The following is a 20,575-nucleotide window of genomic DNA, read 5'->3' on the forward strand; positions in this document are numbered from 1 at the left end:
ACAAGCCTCTATGTTTCAACATGGAAGCATGTGCGAGGCACGACTTTACTCAAACAGCTGATGACGAATTAAGTTTTAAGAAAGGATCCATATTAAAGGTAATAATACCAACTGAAACATTCATCTTCCATGTGATTTTGGAAATTTGAGCATCCAGACTAAGCGTGCAAGCTCGTTCTGACACCTGTTGTTGTGAGCGCTCTGATCGCTTTGATGCTTGTTTTGATTTTAAACTGGGCTATTCTTTGACATCCAGCTTATCAATGAATCGTATTTTGTTAGTATGTTATTGAGCATTGAACTGATTATTCTGACTTGTATGCCACGAGTTGCTTTTGCACGCAGAACCGTTTTATATGTACGCAACAAGTAAGAGCAGTTGTCTGCTGCCATGACAAATGTAACTCGAATCCGCATTACTCATCGAGAGGCTTCGACGATCGACTGTCATCGATACCAAACAGGAAACGACAAACTAAACGTTATTTATTTGTGGGGCGATAATTCTACTATTACAACCTATAACAACCTTTTCAATCTTGTTCGTTTCCGACCATTATTTGCGAATTAATGCACTTTAATTTCGCTCATGTTGATAATTTGAACTAAGGGAATATTATTGATATTTGTTTGGGGAAAGATTGGGGAGGTGCTCTAATGAATAGTCTTGATAGAGGATTTTTGCTGTTGGCCATTTTAGCATTAAATATGTATTGTAAACTATTGTAATCAAAGTCATAGCAGTTTGTTCAGTGGGATATTGTAAAATTAGATACACCTTGGTTGCCATTTAAAGATGTCAGTACAGATATTGGATCCTACACAATGACAATTTGCCTAGTGAGTGAGTGTCTTTATTCATTTGTTATAGGCAATTTGAGAAGACTGTTACTATCAGAAACATTTATCCACTCATAATTATACTCTTGGAGTACCTCCATGAATAAGTAGTGTCAGAAACATGATCAATGCTATCTTTTATTGTTTTGCACGAATAAGAGCACTTCATGAACGATTATTGATTTGCATGTTGAACTTTTCTTTCAAGTCGGTATCTATATTGCATTTGAATTATTGTTGATTAATAGAATTTAGTTGCCAGTTTATCATTTGCACTATACATATTTATATCTTAACTTGTGTATACATGTACATACATATCTATATAGCTTGTGACTGTAATGTATTGGTTAACTGCTTTCAGCAAGACGGGTACAAATCTTGAGTTATTCTGAAACTGATGAACTTCTGGAGCAGTGGAAGCTATTTATTATCCCTCTAATCTGGCTAATAGCCTGCTGCTTCTTAATGTATGTTTTTATTAGTGTCACTGACACCTTTTATAGCATCAGGGTTGTCATTTGATTGTGGATAGCTGCAGTCCTGCAATTTTGCAGCAGTTAAATTTACCATTTTAACTGCAGCAGCTAACTTGCTAAAACTGTTTTAAAAAATTTAAATTCATTACTTCCTACAAGCACCTTCCGTTCCCTGCCCACCGATAGTTTCTTTACCAAACATAAACTGTAGCTTCTGCTTATTGAAAACTCATTTAGAAAAGGTGGGGATTTTGAAATCTAACAGGTATTTCGCTTCATAATATCTAATAAAATATTAATCTCTGAGGGAAATGGTATTGAAAGACAAAATGAGTGTTTCAGATTGAATAATTTCTTTAAAGTGGGGTTTTGCTGAGAAAAGATGGTGATGTTTTTTGTTTCAAAACTCGCCAATAACAGCTACTTGAGAACTCATGAATGGTTTTATTCCAAACATGTCAGTATTGTCACGCTGTTGTTGACTGGTCTTCCAGTTCCACCTGACCACTGAACATAATCCACGTTTCAATTAATAGTAATAATAATAGTGCATTTCTATGGCGCTATTTCCATGCATAAGCATGCTTAAAACGCACAATCTGATTATTATTACCCCAGATAACCCAAGCTGCCTTTGAGGTGCTAGAAGGTTAATAGTCACATGACTTATCCCACCGGGTACCCATTTTCTGCTGGGTGAACAGAGGCAATTTTGAAAAAAAATCACTTGCCTAAGGTGAGACCACGTATGTCACATGTGCTTCGTTGTGGGGCAGGACTAAAGTCCTAAAAACTCAGGAGTCACGCTGCCAAGGTCACCCATCCAAGGACTTTCTGCACCCAGTGTTACTTGACTTCAACTGATTGTGACCTGAGCTCTATGCACGATTAAGTCATGTGTTTTTCAGACATACTTGATTCACCACTCAATGAAGTACTGAATCAACAGTGTAGATTCTGGCTTACAACAAGTGAAGGTGACTAAATTAGTTTGGGTGGTCAGACGCAGTGGTTTAATCATTTGTATGTCTCCATATGCAGATGGAATGGATCGTTTCTCATAGTATCAAGCATTGGTCTGACTGGTCCACAGTTATTTTCAGGCACTGTCCCCTAATTTAAATAGCTAAGAGTTGTTTGTTAAACAACAAACATACATGTACATATGTGGTCCTGTGCATAGAGCTCAGGTCACAAATCAGTTGAAGTTTAGCAACGTTGGGCATGGAGATTTGTTCGATGGGTAACCGTGTTTGGCAGCTTGACTCTTGAGAATTTCTAGGACTTAAGTCCTGCCCCACAGCGAAGCACATATCATCAGTAGAGGACGTAACATGTACGCAAGTGACTACCTGAGAGGGGGTCACTCATTCGCGTGACTGCCTGATCACAGACAGGGAAGTTCTGCATGTCACACAAAAATGCGTCTAAAAGTGTTATTTATGAAAATAATGAAACAAAATTTGCTACAGTCATTAATAGGTGTTCAAGTTATTGATTGACATGAATGAAAACGTTCAAAGAAAACATTAGATAGTCAAATTTTGAGAAAAATGTGCAAAATTTAAGCAAAATTTGACAATATTGAACAGCTTAATTTCACCTATGTGCATATTTTCAGAAACTTACATTTAGTATTTTCTGAAAGCTCATTCATCGCGAGATTCAAAATATATATGCAGCTTTCGAGGCACACCAACGCACAATCCGCTTGTTATTGTGTTGAAACATGTTTACTTTCTTAAAAAACTGCGCCAACCGTCCTCAGCTTAGAAGTGACTGGGGAAGCGAGTCATTAAGGGAGGTAACTGATGCCTGACTAAATTGCTCTGTCAAAACATCCGCCTTGTGACTTGGACTGTCAGAAGCGACGCGCATTATATATATATGGGGATATTTTTATTATGCTACAACAAACAGGATATAATAAATTAATACACATTCACTAATAACATTTTTTTTTCATGCGGACTATATTATTTGGTGGAAGTATAATCATTGGAAAAAAAGACTAAGAGAGGTGGTCACTTCTACCGTGTAAAATAAATGCCTTCAAGCGAATTTTCAGTTTGCTGTTATATTAGTTGGTTTTGATGACAATTTTCACCCATGTGCCAATTTCACAGAAACGTTGATTTTAATATTTTCTGAAAGCTCGCTCAATACATATTTATATCTTAACTTGTGTATACATGTACATACATATCTATATAGCTTGTGACTGTAATGTATTGGTTAACTGCTTTCAGCAAGACGGGTACAAATCTTGAGTTATTCTGAAACTGATGAACTTCTGGAGCAGTGGAAGCTATTTATTATCCCTCTAATCTGGCTAATAGCCTGCTGCTTCTTAATGTATGTTTTTATTAGTGTCACTGACACCTTTTATAGCATCAGGGTTGTCATTTGATTGTGAATAGCTGCAGTGCTGCAATTTTGCAGCAGTTAAATTTACCATTTTAACTGCAGCAGCTAACTTGCTAAAACTGTTTTAAAAAATTTAAATTCATTACTTCCTACAAGCACCTTCCGTTCCCTGCCCACCGATAGTTTCTTTACCAAACATAAACTGTAGCTTCTGCTTATTGAAAACTCATTTAGAAAAGGTGGGGATTTTGAAATCTAACAGGTATTTCGGCTCATAATATCTAATAAAAATTAATCTCTGAGGGAAATGGTATTGAAAGACAAAATGAGTGTTTCAGATTGAATAATTTCTTTAAAGTGGGGTTTTGCTGAGAAAAGATGGTGATGTTTTTGTTTCAAAACTTCGCCAATAACAGCTACTTGAGAACTCATGAATGGTTTTATTCCAAACATGTCAGTATTGTCACTTGTTGTTGACTGGTCTTCCAGTTCCACCTGACCACTGAACATAATCCACGTTTCAATTAATAGTAATAATATTAGTGCATTTCTATGGCGCTATTTCCATGCATAAGCATGCTTAAAACGCACAATCTGATTATTATTACCCCAGATAACCCAAGCTGCCTTTGAGGTGCTAGGAGGTTAATAGTCACATGACTTATCCCACCGGGTACCCATTTTCTGCTGGGTGAACAGAGGCAATTTTGAAAAAAACTCACTTGCCTAAGGTGAGACCACGTATGTCACATGTGCTTCGTTGTGGGGCAGGACTAAAGTCCTAAAAACTCAGGAGTCAAGCTGCCAAGGTCACCCATCCAAGGACTTTCTGCACCCAGTGTTACTTGACTTCAACTAATTGTTACCTGAGCTCTATGCACGATTAAGTCATGTGTTTTTCAGACATACTTGATTCACCACTCAATGAAGTACTGAATCAACAGTGTAGATTCTGGCTTACAACAAGTGAAGGTGACTAAATTAGTTTGGGTGGTCAGACGCAGTGGTTTAATCATTTGTATGTCTCCATATGCAGACGGAATGGATCGTTTCTCATAGTATCAAGCATTGGTCTGACTGGTCCACAGTTATTTTCAGGCACTGTCCCCTAATTTAAATAGCTAAGAGTTGTTTGTTAAACAACAAACATACTAGTACCTGTACATATGTGGTCCTGTGCATAGAGCTCAGGTCACAAATCAGTTGAAGTTTAGCAACGTTGGGCATAGAGTGTTGTTCGATGGGTAACCGTGTTTGGCAGCTTGACTCTTGAGAATTTTTAGAACTTACGTCCTGCCCCACAGCCAAGCACATGTGATACATGTGGTCTCACCTTAGGCAAGTGAGTTTGTTCAAAATTGCCTGATCACCCAACAGAAAATGGGTACCCAGTGGGATAAGTCATGTGAGATTGTGACTATTAACCTTCTAGCCTCAGAGGCAGCGTGGGTTATCTGGGGTAATAATAATCAGATTGTGCACTTTGAGTATCCTTTGTGCATGTTTTAAATATTTTTAATTGATTAATTAATTGACATATTGCCTAATATTGATGTGTAGAATGGGAATCAGGAAGTCAAATTTGCACCTTGTACATATGATTATCATTTGAATTTAATGATTAATTCTGTGCACATAAATAATAATTGCCATTTAATTGCTATTCTTTTTCTTGCTGCTCATGAATGAGTTTGATATTTGTTTGAAAATGATATCTCTAATCATGTTTTTGCCATTTGTGCTGCTATACTGTCAATGAGCCGTTTTACTAGATGTGTAGATACTGACTTTTATGATGATGATGATGATGTTGATATTCACATACAGCTCTTTACTTCTGTATGCCATCTTTTGTACAGTTGTCGTCTACACAACTGTGCAAATATGACAGTAAAGAATCTGACAAATACCCTGAAAAAATTTGTAGTACCTATATGATGAGGGTCTATTACCATGGTTACAGGACAGCAAGCACTTGTGTGAGCATTGTAGCATGAGGGTCTTCAATTATAGTTATGATCAGCCTTAGTATTTGTTTATTTTTATCATACATTATCATAAGACATGTTTGACAGCTACGCTTAAAGGTTAACAAATCTTTTCACATGATGTTATGTTGTCTGTTACACCATTAAAGGGTGACAGGTCAATAAATGACAGACAAGTTGGCTGTTTTTCAGCTACTGTTTACTTTCTGTGCCATGTGGGGGATGATGCCAAAATTAGGATTTGAGCAATTACAAAAGTGGACTTCAAGTGAAATGAAAATGAAGCAGAAACGGATTTTTAATTATAAAATGATATTACCACACGTGATGCAAGTGAAACAGACAATAATGCTGTTTAAAACACGTAGCATGGGCATGGTGAGCTGGTCTGGCTTACCCATTTCTTGGAAATATTCAATTATGACTCTATACCAAATATACAACCAACACCAAGCTAACTGGTGGTTGAAGTTTGATATACCGACTTTTGTTGTCCAAAGAGTTTTATTGAAAAAGTCATCTTGGAGAGAAATTATAGGTACCAACACTTCCTGTCTTTCACTTGTCTGATTAGCACTGCTAGTACAACTATTGGCCCCAAACAACAAGCACTTTTTCTTATTTATTTTGGCTATTTGGTCCATTTGGACCTTCTCTCGCTAAATAACAGAAATGTATGTCTTTTATGCTTATGTGACAGCTATATGCAGGGGTGGAAATAACCAATTGCCCGACTCCCGAGTCCAGTGTTTTTTTCTGTCGGGCAAGCAAATTTGTATATCACTCTGTACCTGTGTCCAGTTGACTTTCCAATGTTAATTCTGTTCTTTATGTAAAAGATCAACAAGAAAACAGCTGGTATAGTGGAAAAATTATCAGGGCAAGTGATTTTACATGTGCCACTGTACTGGAGTACACTAGCAATTTTAAAGTTATTTCCACCCCTGATATGAAAACATTTCTGGTTCTGTTTCAGATACTTAGAACAGATGAAGACAAGAACTGGTACAAAGCTGAACAATGTGGGAAGGAAGGATACATACCAAATAATTATGTAGAACTAAGGCCACATCCGTAAGTTTCCTCATCTGCTTTGTGCTTTCGCCAGGAATGGCTTACTGATTCCCAACAGAGGATAGTTTCTTTAATGAGCAACATGTTTAATTGTACAAATGTTTCTTAGGTATTGAACCCTTGAAGTTCTGGGTTAGAATTGGTTTTCAGTAACCCATGCTTGTCGCAAGATTTGACTAGCAGGATCGGGTGGTCAGACTCACTGACTTGGTTGACATATGTCATCGTATCCCAGTTGCATAGAACGATGGTCATGCTATTGATCACTGGATTGTCTGGTCCAGACTCGATTATGTACAGACCACTGTCATATAGCTGGAATATTGCTGAGTGCCACGATAAACAACAAACCAATCTTAGGTATTGCCACAAAGTGTGTAGATTTATTTATTATAAGTTGTTAGGAGTCGAGAAAAAGAGGCAGTATGTCACAGAACATAAGTGTAGTTATAGTAGAAAAATGTGATGATTTTAAGACTGAATTATTTCTGTTTTCTGTTAAAATATCTGTTCGAGCAGGAGTTGCAGATGGTGTCAGCCCAATGAATGGGCATGCATGTTGTTGATATATCTCAACAATGTAACTAAGTATACTCTGACCATGATATCATTACACCAGGCACATATTTAGTATTAGCAGAAAGTTCCTGCTTTTCGTTGTCATGGAACAGTCTTGTATCTATGTATGACTACAGAAATTTAAAACTGTGATTTCCGTGATAAAATCCTGCAGCATCATATGCAACACAAATAATGGAATACAAGGAATAAAATGAATACAATGTTAAGAAAATACCAAAGAATGTGTCTTTGGGTTATGTCTATAATGATATGATTTTGGGATTCATCAGGTAAGGTAGGTAGGCAGGTAAGCTTGTCAACTATGAGAAAACAAGACAAACAATGGAGGAAAGTCAACCTTTAATGAAAACTTATTGCAATACATATCTCCAAACAGGATCACAATAATGAATATATTGCAATAGGGATGGATGTTGGAGGTTTAAAGTGTATCACAATTGCCATATATACCACAATATATCGTATAATTCAGATGCTATCTGAAACATCATTACATGAATTGAAGATTATAACAAGAACAAAACAATATGATGGTGATAATGTTTTCTCAATCTTAATTCATATCGTTCCTCAATTTAGGACCCGTAAAGGTCCGGGTTAGAATTGATCTTCAGTAACCCATGCTTGTCGTAAGACTAAGAGGCAACAGGATCGGGTGGTCAGGCTTGCTGACTGGGTTGACACATATAATCGTATCCCAGTTGCATAGATAGATGTTCATGCTGTTGATCCCTGGATTGTATGGCCCAGACTCGATTATTTACAGACCGCCGCCATATAGCTGGAATATTGCTGAGTTCGGAGTAAAACTAAACTCACTCACTCACTCCTCAATTTAGCCATCTGTATAGGGCCAAGTGTTTCCACACTTAGGCCCTGCCTTTTATCTTTGAAAGAACTGACTACAGTCCATTTGAGACAAAATGATACCAATGAAACACAAAAACAAATAGACATAAAAGAATCAAACCAACGCGGACTGCAATAAAACAACAGACCAACTCTAGAACAAAATTGCATAATTTGTGTCAAAAAATAAAAAAGTTGTTTAAGAAACTGTCATAATTTATTTGTGCATTTTCCGAGTTTGTTACAAGGACGCATTGGCAACTAAAGGAACAGCCCGAAAAGCGTGATGCACGTGTGTTAACAGGTTCTCAACAAATTTTTGAGCTGGCGAGATGACATGTACCCCAGCTGCACAGGCAGTGCGCTGTATGTACTTCGTAATTGCATACTTGGGTCACCCCCTGTCATTTTCATCCTTGAAGAAATCATAGAGTTAGTAAATTATAGACTTTCATTTTCTCTCACTTTGTCAATCGGCAGTAATCACATGTCTCTGACGTCACTAATGCACATGCATCTCATGTGTTTTTTATTGCAGTCCGCGTTGGTTTGATTCTTTTATGTCTGTTTGTTTTTGTGTTAGATTGCAATTCATCGGTATCATTTTGTCACAAACTGACTGTACCTTGCTATCTTAGAGACTTGGATGCGTAAACACATACACGCCACGGAAACATGATCAAGATTTCGTGGTTAGTTTTTGATGAATTTGTAAATGATAATGTTCGTAATTTATTAGGTTCTTGTGTGAAAATAACATCGAAATTAACGATCGGCCCGAGTGTCCTAATTAATAAGAAAGTAGTCGGTCATTTGAAAATGTTATTGGACTATGACCGAAGGCCGATGACAATCTGAAACCCTGATAAGGGAGGTAACTGTAAATTCACAGCTTACTTTTGCAGACATGCATTGTGGAATCACAGAAACATTTGGCAAGTGTATAACATTAAACACATGATAAAAGGTCTGTTTGAAATCATCCGATAATGTAGAGTATTCAAAAATAATTTTTTGAAACATTGTGGAAAGGATGAACCTCAATACATTGATGTAGTGATAATATCATGTAAAATCAATATGGATTTGTTGACACTCTATTTCCAATGACTGATCACGACGAAATGATGAGTGAAGGTTGATGGTTTGGCTTACCTACGGGACATACCATTTTGATACTGATTTTAAGGGTCAGGACCTCGGGTTATCTATGAGATCGGCTTATCTACGGTAATGTACAGTACCCTATTATTGCAATGCAAAATTCCAGGAAACACACAACACTGCTGAAAGTCTGTAGGCTTTATATCTGGCAAATTAGAAATAAAGATACACTGTAGACAGGCCTGTAGACAGCATGCTACTTAGTCTGTTTGGAATCATTCTGTGTTCCTCGTTTTTATGTGCCATGTTGTTTGTTGCAGGTGGTATGTTGGTTCTATATCACGGATGAAGGCGGAGGAGATGTTACTGAATGGAAACCATCAAGATGGGGCCTTCCTTGTGCGGAACAGTGAGAGCACACCGGGGGAGTTTTCTATATCAGTCAAGTAGGTGGTGCAACCCCTTACAGTGCTCCCCCCGGAGCAGCTGTGTATCTGCAGAATATACAGACTAAGTCCTCATTACCGTTTGTGTCGAATCCAGTAGTCCGTGACAAATGCTGTGATGGCTTGAATTTGACTCATTGGGGGATTTTCTTCAATTTTATTGGTATTACATGTATATGGGCTCTTGTGATAATGCACCCAACCCAAATTTCACCTCTCTTGATAGGGGTGAGTATTGAGGGGAAATAACTATTGCGATAGCCAGATCAAGTAAACAGTTAAAACGTACTTATTGTTATTAACACTCAAACTCGCATGTTGTGTTTGCCGTCGTGTTTGTTCAAGAGGTAACAGGGGCGGATAACTCTAAATCAAAGTGAACGAATCTGGTACCTCCCGTATTTTGCGCTGCACATTTATCAACATAAGTCAGTTACTAAACTATCGATAGTCACACACACTATTGATGCATCGAGCAGAGTTATGCCCTTTAGTTGTCAAGATTAAAAGGTGTGGAATCTGAGTCTTCCTTCTTCCTTTAATGGTATATATTCTGTTTTGTAGGGTTTACACAGGCCTCATATTTCAATATGAAAATAGGTGGTGTTCTTATAAGGTGCTAAAATTTTCTTCTGTCTGGGAACCTGTTTAATCGTTTTTCAGATATTCAGGTAGATTGCTGGTATATTGATAAATGCAGCGTAAAAACCGGACTCACTGGGATATTAATGTTCAAGTTTACAGAACATGTGTGCTTAAAAAGTAAAACTATTCTTCAAAAAAAAGATTAAGAAATGGGAGAATATTTCAACAGCCCTTGTAAATATAGCAGGCCATCAAGTCATCACAGAATTGTCTGATCCATATTCTACCCAATGTATCGTTTTGATGAAACAGAAATATATTTATCTATGTCCTCACTTATTATTTGATGAAAGATAATGGTTAGTAACATATGTCAAAGTAACCAAGCGGCAACTAACAGAATCGGTCAGGCTCACTGACTTAGTTGACACATGTATGTCATCGTATCCCAATTGATGCTCATGCTGTTGATCACAGGATTGTTTGGCCCAGACTTGATTATTTACAGACCACCACCATATAGCTGGAATACTGCTGAGTGCGGCATTAAATAACAACCAACCAACTTAATGCATAACTTATGATGTGTGTAAACTACACATGGGGATTGGGACAGGCACAAGATAAAAGGATTCATGGTTCAATTGGTGCAGTGGTAGCCGCTTCAGCACCAAATTTCTTTTGCATGTCTTATTTACTCAGCATTTCCTGCTAATAATAAGTAAGTTTGTTTCTTCTTTCCATATTTTCATTTATCCATTCCTGTCTAGAAAGATGTAGTGTAAGCTTGTTTCAGTGCTGTTGCTTAGCAATATTTTAGACTCGGACTGTAACAGTGTAAGACTGTCCGAGACCTGCACCACATCATGCTTTCTTCCATCAATGAACAGACATGCTGTGATAGAACAATCCTATTGTTTACAATGGCCTTCTTCCTAGCTCGTTCGGAACAAAGTTAGTGTAACTTGTGATAAATTATGTCTGCAAATTTTGGACCAATAGTGAAATATTTTCATTTTCAAAAGTTGTTTGGACAAATGTAATCCCAAATATAACATATGTTACATTTGACCACTTTCTAAAATGGCATTGTGTATTTCATTGTTTGGACTGTTGGGCAAGATGGAAACTCAATACTGAACACATGCTGAAGATAGACCGCCTCCGTGGTGTAGTGGTTAGAGCGTCCGCCCGGAGAGCGGAAGGTGGCGGTTCGATCCCCGACCGCGTCATACCAAAAGACGTTAAAATATGGTACTTGTTGGTCCCTGCCTGGTGCTCGGCATTAATGGGTACAACAAGGACTGGTCGGCTCGGAGTCAGTATAATGTGTCTGAGTGGGGTAGTCATGCTTCACTGCGGTATGGTATCTCAGTGGGCTAGCACTATAAAACCAGCTTCAGTCTAGGCTAGTACAAGCAGCAGCACATACACATACGCATGCACGTCGTCATATGAGCGAAATAATCTCAATCACGACGTTAAACCCAATTTCACCTCACCTCACATGCTGAAGATGAGATTGAAGCCCTGTTTGCTGTAGAGGAGGGGTTGGGAAGCCTAGTGGTTAAAGCGTTCACTCGTTACCCCGAAAGTCCCGGGTTCTATTCTCCTCATGGGTACAATCTTTGAAGCCCATTTCTGGTGTCCCCAGCCATGATATTGTTTGAATATTGCTAAAAGCGGTGTAAACCCATACTCATTCATGTAATCACTGTTTGCTGTATAATACATAGACTACAGATGTTATTCTGATACATCTGATAAGTATATTTCAGTTGGTACATTTTTTGCACTTTCAGATATCAAAATGGTGTTCAGCATTTTAAAGTATTACGAGATGGAAATGGCAAGTACTTCCTTTGGGTAGTGAAGTTTAATTCCCTGAATGAACTCATCGAGTACCATCGGACGTCCTCCGTCAGTCGTCAACAACCTAAGCCAATATATTTGAAGGACATGGAACCTCAGGTCCAGGTAATAGAGCTGAAGTGAATCTGCTAATGACCACAGTATCAAGAATTATCAAAATTTGAATATCTTGAATTCGGGGAAGAATTCCCACAACAAATTTTGTTAAACTGACTTTAGAATCATATTATTGGTTGTTTGTTTATTTGGGTAATGGCTTCTTTGTTTATAGGAGAGGTGGAGCAGTGGGTAGCCCAGCGATTAAATCATTTGCTTTTCAGGCTGAGGCCTGGGTTTGATTCCCCACATGGGTACAATATGTGAAGCCCGTTTCTGGTTGTCCCTGTCGTGATATTCCTGGAATATTGTTAAAAGCTGTGTCAAACCCAACTCACTCACTCACTTAATGGAGAAGTGCAGTGCAAAGTTACTGATGTCCCAGTTTTTTTTCAAAATGACTTTTAGGATTGTTTTCAGATTTGGGGAGCAACTTCTGTGTGTTGAACCTACTGTTGCTCCCTGGAAACTAATTATCTCTGAATATATCTCTTTCAGTATGTGGAAGCCATGTATGACTTTTGTCCTGAAAGCTGTGATGAGTTGGCATTCAAGAAAAAGGAAGTGATCAAACTCATCGACAAGGTGGACGAGAACTGGTGGAAGGGTGAACTCAAGGGGTGATAGGTGTCTTCCCAGCCAAATATGTCAAGATGAAATAACACCAGGACAGAACAGCGCCACAGTGACGAGCTTAGTGACAAGCACCTGCTGCACAAGTATTCGCTTCAGTGGCAGAGCCAGACGAGATTGTGAATTTAAAGTCATATTTAATTCATACATTAGGTATTCTCATCGAGTATCATGATACAGTTATTTGCAAACTTGTGTTTGTAATTTAGCTTGTACACCAAGTGCCAACTTCATTTTATCAAACCAAGTTTTATGTGTTGTTTTTGTTTGCGGATTTGCTTGGAAGCAATTTTATGGATTATCTGATCACCCCACCAGTCTTTGAGTATTGAGATATTTCTTGGACAGTGTTATGTTAGTGTATGGGATTAGTGTGATTGTAGTACAAGCTATATCTAACTAGAGCAATAATTACTTTCTTGGGTGCAGCAGAAGCTTTTGTGTCCTGTAGGATGCATTGATCTTTGTACTAACCCATGAACAGGACATGTGAAAATGATGCATGATAACTTTGGTCGATTTACATTCTTTTTTATAACTAAATATGCTCATTTATCTTTAGTTAGAAATCTTAATGTCTATATTCTGATGAACCTGTGATTTGAATTTGAAGGTATGATATTGATTGATAACTCAAACCTGGATGTGAGTTTCTTTGCAGAGTAAAATGGTTTCATTAAACTGAGGTTTCAAATGTAATATGGAGGTATCAAACCAATAACATACCTCAAGATTCAAAACGTAACAGGTTTATCTTTTCTACCATGACAAAATCAACTGCAAAATGAAAAGTGACAGTCTTTGATTGCCTGCAATATTGCTGATGTGGCTTAAAGCAACATTCACTCACTCACTCATTGATGATATGGTATTTGGCTAAGTTTGCGAGTGGGTTGTTGAAGTTCAGTCAGTGCTTCTAACTAGATGCCCATGAGGGAGGTATGCCATGTACTTACTTTAAGTGTACATTTCCAGTGATACACTTCACTCACAATGTCAAAATCAAACAATGTAGGAGTGCTGTATTGAGAGAAAAAGCAGATGCCCATACCTTAAAATAGTGAAGCAGATGTTGCATTATTGACAGGTTTTTCCATACATACATTACAAAACATCACTCAGTTGAGGAAGTAAGAATGAACTTGGAGTCAGTAACACAAAAGGGTCAAATTTCAGGCCCTAGAAATGGATAACATACTCACACATTTGTTTAATGTCAAGTGTTGGTCCAGTATCGATAGCCATTGAGTTTGAATGTTCAAGGAACCACAACACGTTATTTGGCTAAATAAAATATGCTAGTCTTATCAATTTTAAAATCTGCCTTCACATAAGATTTGATAGTTTAGATTTTTCTTATTTGCTCTTACAATGATGCTGTCGTGAATGTTTTGAATTAGAGGTGTGTTATGGTGAATTGAAACTTCTGATTTGATAGCAAGTTCTACTTAGTCATGGAAGAATATGTATGTGGTCAGGAAAACTGTTCAATGATTCAGTATAGAATGTGTGTGATTATTTGGCACGGCTAAGGTGGGTTTGTGCCATCATTTTAACACAAATATGCTACGGAGGAAGCACTTGATTCTCCAACAATCTCTCAATTTGCCATAATTGATAGTATCCATTGGGATATGAATAAGATTGTCTTTAATGCATCATTTTGAATAATTTAAGAGCTTCTTTTTAATTATTGAAAGGAAAGACTTTTCAGGTGTTGAACACTATACCTCAAAATGATTCAGTGTTGAATAATGATTCTATCTTGATAATCCTTATGATTGATAAGCCTGTTATCAACTTAAATATTATTATTACAATGCAAAATATTTTACATACTTTGATTTGCCATGTCTTTATATCTGTAAATATTGTACATTGTAAAAAGAAATATGCGACTTCTGAATCTTGCACAATATATCTCCTTAATATGGCTGCATTTGACAGGGAGTAATTTTTCAGCCGAACTGTATATTTGTGTTAATGGAAGTATGATTATGAATGCTGTTTCCGTGAAAGCAGCAAAACTATGGTAACCTGTAATAAGGTGGCTGGGTAGTTTAAACATGTTGCTACAGTAACTTTTGATTAAAAGCTACTGTAACTATGGCAACTGTTTGGCAATGGTCTGCATTTAGTATTATTTACATTTTCTGCAATCTGTAGCTAGATATGTATAAACTATTCCATCACTTAACATAGAAAGTGTGGGCTATGGCTTCCAAACATTTTAATGTGAGAAAGGAGAAGTTAGAGTAAATGTTTGTATGGGGTGAGGCTTTTTATCAGCATTGTCGTGAAGATATGGTTGCTTGGCAAAAAGAATAAATTGCCATGATTTATGCAAAGAATTTTCCTGATTTTCTTTGCTTTCAGGGTTTATACTGCATGAACTCGTTCAGCGATAATGTTTTTCATAGGGTTCACATAAGCAAGAAATGGTCTTATTTTGAGGCTCATCTTGAAAAAATTGTAGAATTAAAAGTCTGCCTTTAATATGCCTTAAAAATTCTGATAGTGTGCCTTGAAAAGGCCTTGACTTTTCTTTATGAAATGTGTATGTAAAACTTTGTAGAAACTAATTTTTAAAATCATAGTTATCTCCCTTCCAATGATAGTCTGCTTCTGTAAGATTCCAGTGTATAATTTGCATGTCCTTGAACTTGTGGGAGGGAGCTTTGATAAAGTATCAGTATTAAACTTTGCAACAGTTTCACATGATACAGATTTTGATTTTAACACCACTGGTCATTGACTTGGGAAGGTGGTGAACATGTGTGCATACTTGTTACATGTGTTTCCGGAACAATTCAGTAACTTTTATCAATGTTCTAAATTTTGCCTGACTGTTAGGGTTGGACTTTTAGGAATTCCCCATTTACTGATTTAATTTTGGTCCTTTCTATTTAACACCCTCTTGGCATGAGCTTCTTCAGTAAAACTTATCAACAAAACTTATCAACATTTTTAGATCATGGGTCAAGGTTAGTCTCAAGGTCATAAGGTCAAAAATAAGGTTGTTCACATACCTTAAGGGCAATGACTAGGCAAATAAATTCGGTCCATGCCATCCTGGCAGTCTAGTCTTGAAGCTGATGTTTTTTTCAAATGACCTTGCATGATGTAAAATTCTCTGTGAAGGTCATCTATTCAGGCGATGACCTAGATATATTTCTTATTGCCCAAGTGGTTTCAACGGAATGGAAGTTGTTGCTGTCGCTTTTGGACGGCAATGCAAACTGTTCAATAGGTTTAATGCATTTCCTATTTACAAATGCTTTTTGCTTGTCATTGCCTTTGCAAGTAGATTAAGTTTTTTATTTTGCGAATGTATTGAGCATTGGACAGATGTTGAAGATCTCCTGCCACAAATAAAACTTTTTCACACTGTCTTGCAACAATAAGCTTTAAGCATCAAGAAAAGCTGAACAAATGGTGATGAATATAAACATTGCATGATGATGCAACCAACCGATGGTGGTGTGGTACCAGTGTCATGAAATGATGGCTGGTGATTTCATAATGGTTGGCACGGATTATTGTCATTCAGTATTATGTGTAGATAGTTAGTATAGATAGAACTGCTTTCCTTGGTCAAACCAATCTGAATATATATTGCTGTGTCCACCTCCGGTATGCCCAAACAAAGGACACAGCATCTCCTTTGTCCATTGTAGTAATATTGCAGGATCTCAGATTTGCTGTCTCCCTCTCACTTGTATTGTGTGCAGGAATTAAGACTGTATTATGGTGGTTGATTAAATCCTCATTTTGTACATGCTCCTTTGTTTGAAATAAGGAGTGTTAGTCAAGGGGTTCTTGTCATTAACTTTATCACAAAATGTCAATCGTAGATTTGATCTTTTACTCCGATTTGATAGCTCTCTGCATCAGGATTTGGAGGACTCTTCCATGGACGGTTGTGTATGTTGAAGTCTGTTGAAACTTTGACTGCCCAGTCTACATGGAGGAAGGGTTGGTCATCGAGCCAATCAGATGTCACATTTGTATAATAAATTGGCATCATTTCTTTACCATCTTGTTTCAGAAATTTTGATAGAAGAAAATCCTGAAAGAACACGTATATCTCTTCAATTGTTCTCCCATGTTGACATTGATGCTCTGATAGGACTGGGTGAAAAATATACCAACAGCAATATGATTGCTTAGCATTTATCAATTATATTGGATTAACTTCATTTTCAAGGTAGAGAAATGCTTTGCTCACTCATGTTGAAGCTTAATCGCTGATTGGAACCACAGATAGAGATGTCCTCGTATTATCACACAGAGGTCTTCTGTGGCACTATTATATCTAATATATCCAGACTTGCCTATCCTTACGATTTTGGTGTAAGTCGTACTATTTTTGGTGCTAAATTATGACCTTACGATCATACTGAAATTCCTTACAACTTCTACAAATAAATGGTAGAATACTAGATATAGGCGTGACCATGCTATTTATAGAGTCATTTACGGTACATAAAGTACGGGAAAACAGAAGTCGCATCATAAACATTATAAATGAATAATCTTTGCATCTTACAGTGCTGGTAAAGTTTATTTCAAAGTGAAAGACTATCAAAAACGTTAATTAGATCGACACCACATTTTACTATTAAACACTATATTAAGATTTCAACCAGCAATGTTTTTCCTTTATTTCTTGACATTAACATGCCTTACTATCAAATGCACCTGCCTTACTATTGTTTTGAGCTGATCTTACCATTTTCTTTTAAAAGGGGTAGGTAAGTCTGTGTATCTATATCTGATGTTAATGATTCCGATGTTATGTCAGATTCAAATACTGCTGCAGGAATCTTCCAGTACCCAAGGACACTCTAACCCTAACACAGTACATCTATCTCAGAGCTGAAATACTGCTGTATGGTTCTGAAGCAGACCAAGGAGGAAGTGCCAAATGTTTGTAATTTGTTCTACATTGGGTATAATCAAAATATATCATCAAGATATGACATTTAAGGCAATGACTTGATATGCAGCCATTTTGTGTACAGTCTAAGTGACCTATTGCTCAGTATTATTCGTTACACTTCTATACCGAGTCTAACAAACCCTAGTAGAAAGGTCGCGTCAGCTAACCATTTGAATTGACCGGTCAGAACACAGCTTACCAAATCGTGAAAGTTATTATTAGCACATACCGTTTGAACCTTTACCTCGAAAACTTGAACCGTTCTGAATGCTATTTTCCACATGATCACGAGTGATACACATGGAGGACGCCATTATTCACAACAATGAGTAAACAGTTGCTGACAACAGTGTTTTTGTCAATATTCAAGGATGTCATCTTGCAGACATATAAGCTAATAGTAACCATGTCATCAGAAACCCCCAAGCATATATACTGCAGGTCAAATATGTGTTTTATGCAGGTTTTTGTTTGTTGAGAGATCAGTGTCAGCGACCAGGGAAGAGAAAATCCCGCCGAACCCTAAATAGTAGCCATTGTCTGATTGGTTAAATCCTTTCGGACGTCTTGCATTTGATTGGACGGTCAAAGGTTACCTGACGCGACCTTCTACTAAGGTTTGTTAGACTCAGAACGGCAGTGTAAGGAATAATACCGAGCCTAAGTTTACTTACACTGTTTTGTGTATTGTGTGCAAATCAGTACTCTTCCATTATTTGAAGTTTGTGAGGTTTTGTGCAGAGTCTGACATCAAGCAGGTGCAAATCAAAGTACTGGTGTGATCCACGCCGACCAACAGTGTGATCTTTAAGACCAATATGTACATAATAACTCTGCAAGGGAGCATTTCAAAAGTTTTATGCTGGATAAAATCTAAATTCCTTAATTTTGAGTGGTTAACCATGTTAGATGTGGATGCTTTTCATGCCCAAAATAAATCTTAATTTTAAAGGGGTATACATTTGAATTTATGTAAGACAACTCTTCTTGTCATCCCATCACAGGTGTAAAATGCAGTATGGTATAAATGCAGGCAACTTGCTTGTTCTCAAAAGCTTTACCTCACCAACATGTAAATTATTGCAGAGAATTTGTTTGACAAGTATCTTTTGGATATCAACATTTTCACCAAGTTCTTTAGGATGGGTGTTCACACTAAACTTTTAAACTGTTCACTTGCGGGAATAGTATGGAATTATTTGTTCTACTGATGATGAATCTGACTGTTCAGTGAGTGTATACTGTAAAATATTGAACCATTTGGTAACATTTTGCAATAATTAGACATGATGCAGGTGTATAGCATCTTCTGATGTTCAAGAAGAAAATCTTAGCCTTTGGCTTTGAAATGGGGGAAAGTTTAGCTCGAGTGGTTGTCATTGTAGATGATCTTACACCATTCAGTCTAACATGACACGAAAGGCTTGTTGCTTGACTATGTATTGTGAACATGCAGGTGCTGGACTGTGCCCTGTGTGTATCTTGTTACCGCTGGTTACGTGTATATGGTTATTGTATACATATGCTTTGTGTGCTCGTTTTCAATATGCTGTGCATTTGAAATCTGTTTCCTCTTCATGTGTTGCTGTCTGGAATACTATATATCCCTGAATAACCCCACGGTCTATATATCTGAATGTCAGACATTTAATTGCAGGCAGGCATTGCATTTTTCCGAGATTATCATTTTTTTCTGTTTGTTTTTTTTCTTTATTAACTTAGAAATGTTTGCATTTTAGGGATCATAGCTTGACAGAGTGTTTAATCAAGGCTGGCTTATATTTTGAATTTTGGTGCATTGTTTTGCCTGCTGTATACCATGGTGTTTGTAAACATCACTTTCAGTTCTTAACTTAAATGTATTAAGAAATATCCATCATGACCGGGTCAACATGTTAAATCTACATCAGTTTATTGAACTTGAAACCTTGTGTGAGTGCCATTTTGTTACAACTGTCCAACCAATATTGAATCATTGTTATAAAAGAGAAGTTAGACTAGTTAGACTCAGGGAAGGGGAACAAGATTATCTTGGCTAAGAAGTATTTTCATTTTAAGTAAGGAAAATACAGACTGAATGTTTTAAAATGGCCTCATCTATTACTGTTCGAGATATACATTGATTCATTTTTAAGGTGTAACTGTGAACGTTATGGTTGACCAGACACATTTATTAGTGTCCCTTATAAGTGATGGATGTAATAATTGTCATGAGTATAGTTTAACCCTGTTATTCTGGATACTGTGTATTCTGAAACACCACCATCCAACATTTTCATATATAACTGCATTGTCAAAGGGACATTACTGCATGTCCATGCTTTCTTATGTGTCAAACCTTGATAATCAGGAGGCCTTCACTGACTTCTGTCCGAACAAGACTTTATACAAGTTTTCATGGAAGAAACAGTGAAATATTTTGTTCCGTTGTCAATACTTCTCAGGTTTTATATACACAATGTTCTTTCATCAGCTGTGAATGCATACAATAGGAAACCAGTTATTGCTGCGAACAAGTGCCCTGGTTATATGGAACATATGATGCGTATGTTTGAATCCATTTGTCCAGATTGTGTTTCTGGGTTTGTTGCATCACAAACGCTCTGGGTACAATGTGTGAAACCCAGTTCTGGTGTTTCCTTCCGTGATATTACTGGAATATTGCTTAAACTAAACTCCCTCACTCACTCTTTATACAGGGAAGGGATGGCAATTTTC

The 20,575-nt window shown here is 37.2% G+C and overlaps 1 protein-coding gene across 1 annotated transcript; it reads left to right on the forward strand.

The window, feature by feature from the left end:
- Nucleotides 1-14: 14 nt before the first annotated feature.
- Nucleotides 15-18,049, forward strand: LOC124261471 (growth factor receptor-bound protein 2-like). Its single transcript, XM_046695789.1, has 5 exons — nt 15-98; nt 6,651-6,748; nt 9,604-9,729; nt 12,117-12,291; nt 12,781-18,049. The coding sequence occupies exons 1-5, from the start codon at nt 21-23 to the stop codon at nt 12,904-12,906; spliced, it is 603 nt and encodes a 200-aa protein (XP_046551745.1). The 5' UTR covers nt 15-20; the 3' UTR covers nt 12,907-18,049.
- The last annotated feature ends 2,526 nt before the right edge of the window (nt 18,050-20,575 follow it).

This window comes from Haliotis rubra, unplaced genomic scaffold (assembly GCF_003918875.1).
Source record: "Haliotis rubra isolate DU_JTF1 unplaced genomic scaffold, ASM391887v1 Scf8, whole genome shotgun sequence".
NCBI lineage: Eukaryota > Metazoa > Mollusca > Gastropoda > Lepetellida > Haliotidae > Haliotis > Haliotis rubra.

Coding starts and splice junctions, on each gene's coding strand:
- LOC124261471 (XM_046695789.1), top strand. CDS start 21: ATGGAAGCATGTGCGAGGCACGACTTTACTCAAACAGCTGATGACGAA. Junction 9,730..12,116: donor GAGTTTTCTATATCAGTCAA/GTAGGTGGTGCA, acceptor TTGCACTTTCAG/ATATCAAAATGGTGTTCAGC. Junction 12,292..12,780: donor ACATGGAACCTCAGGTCCAG/GTAATAGAGCTG, acceptor TATCTCTTTCAG/TATGTGGAAGCCATGTATGA.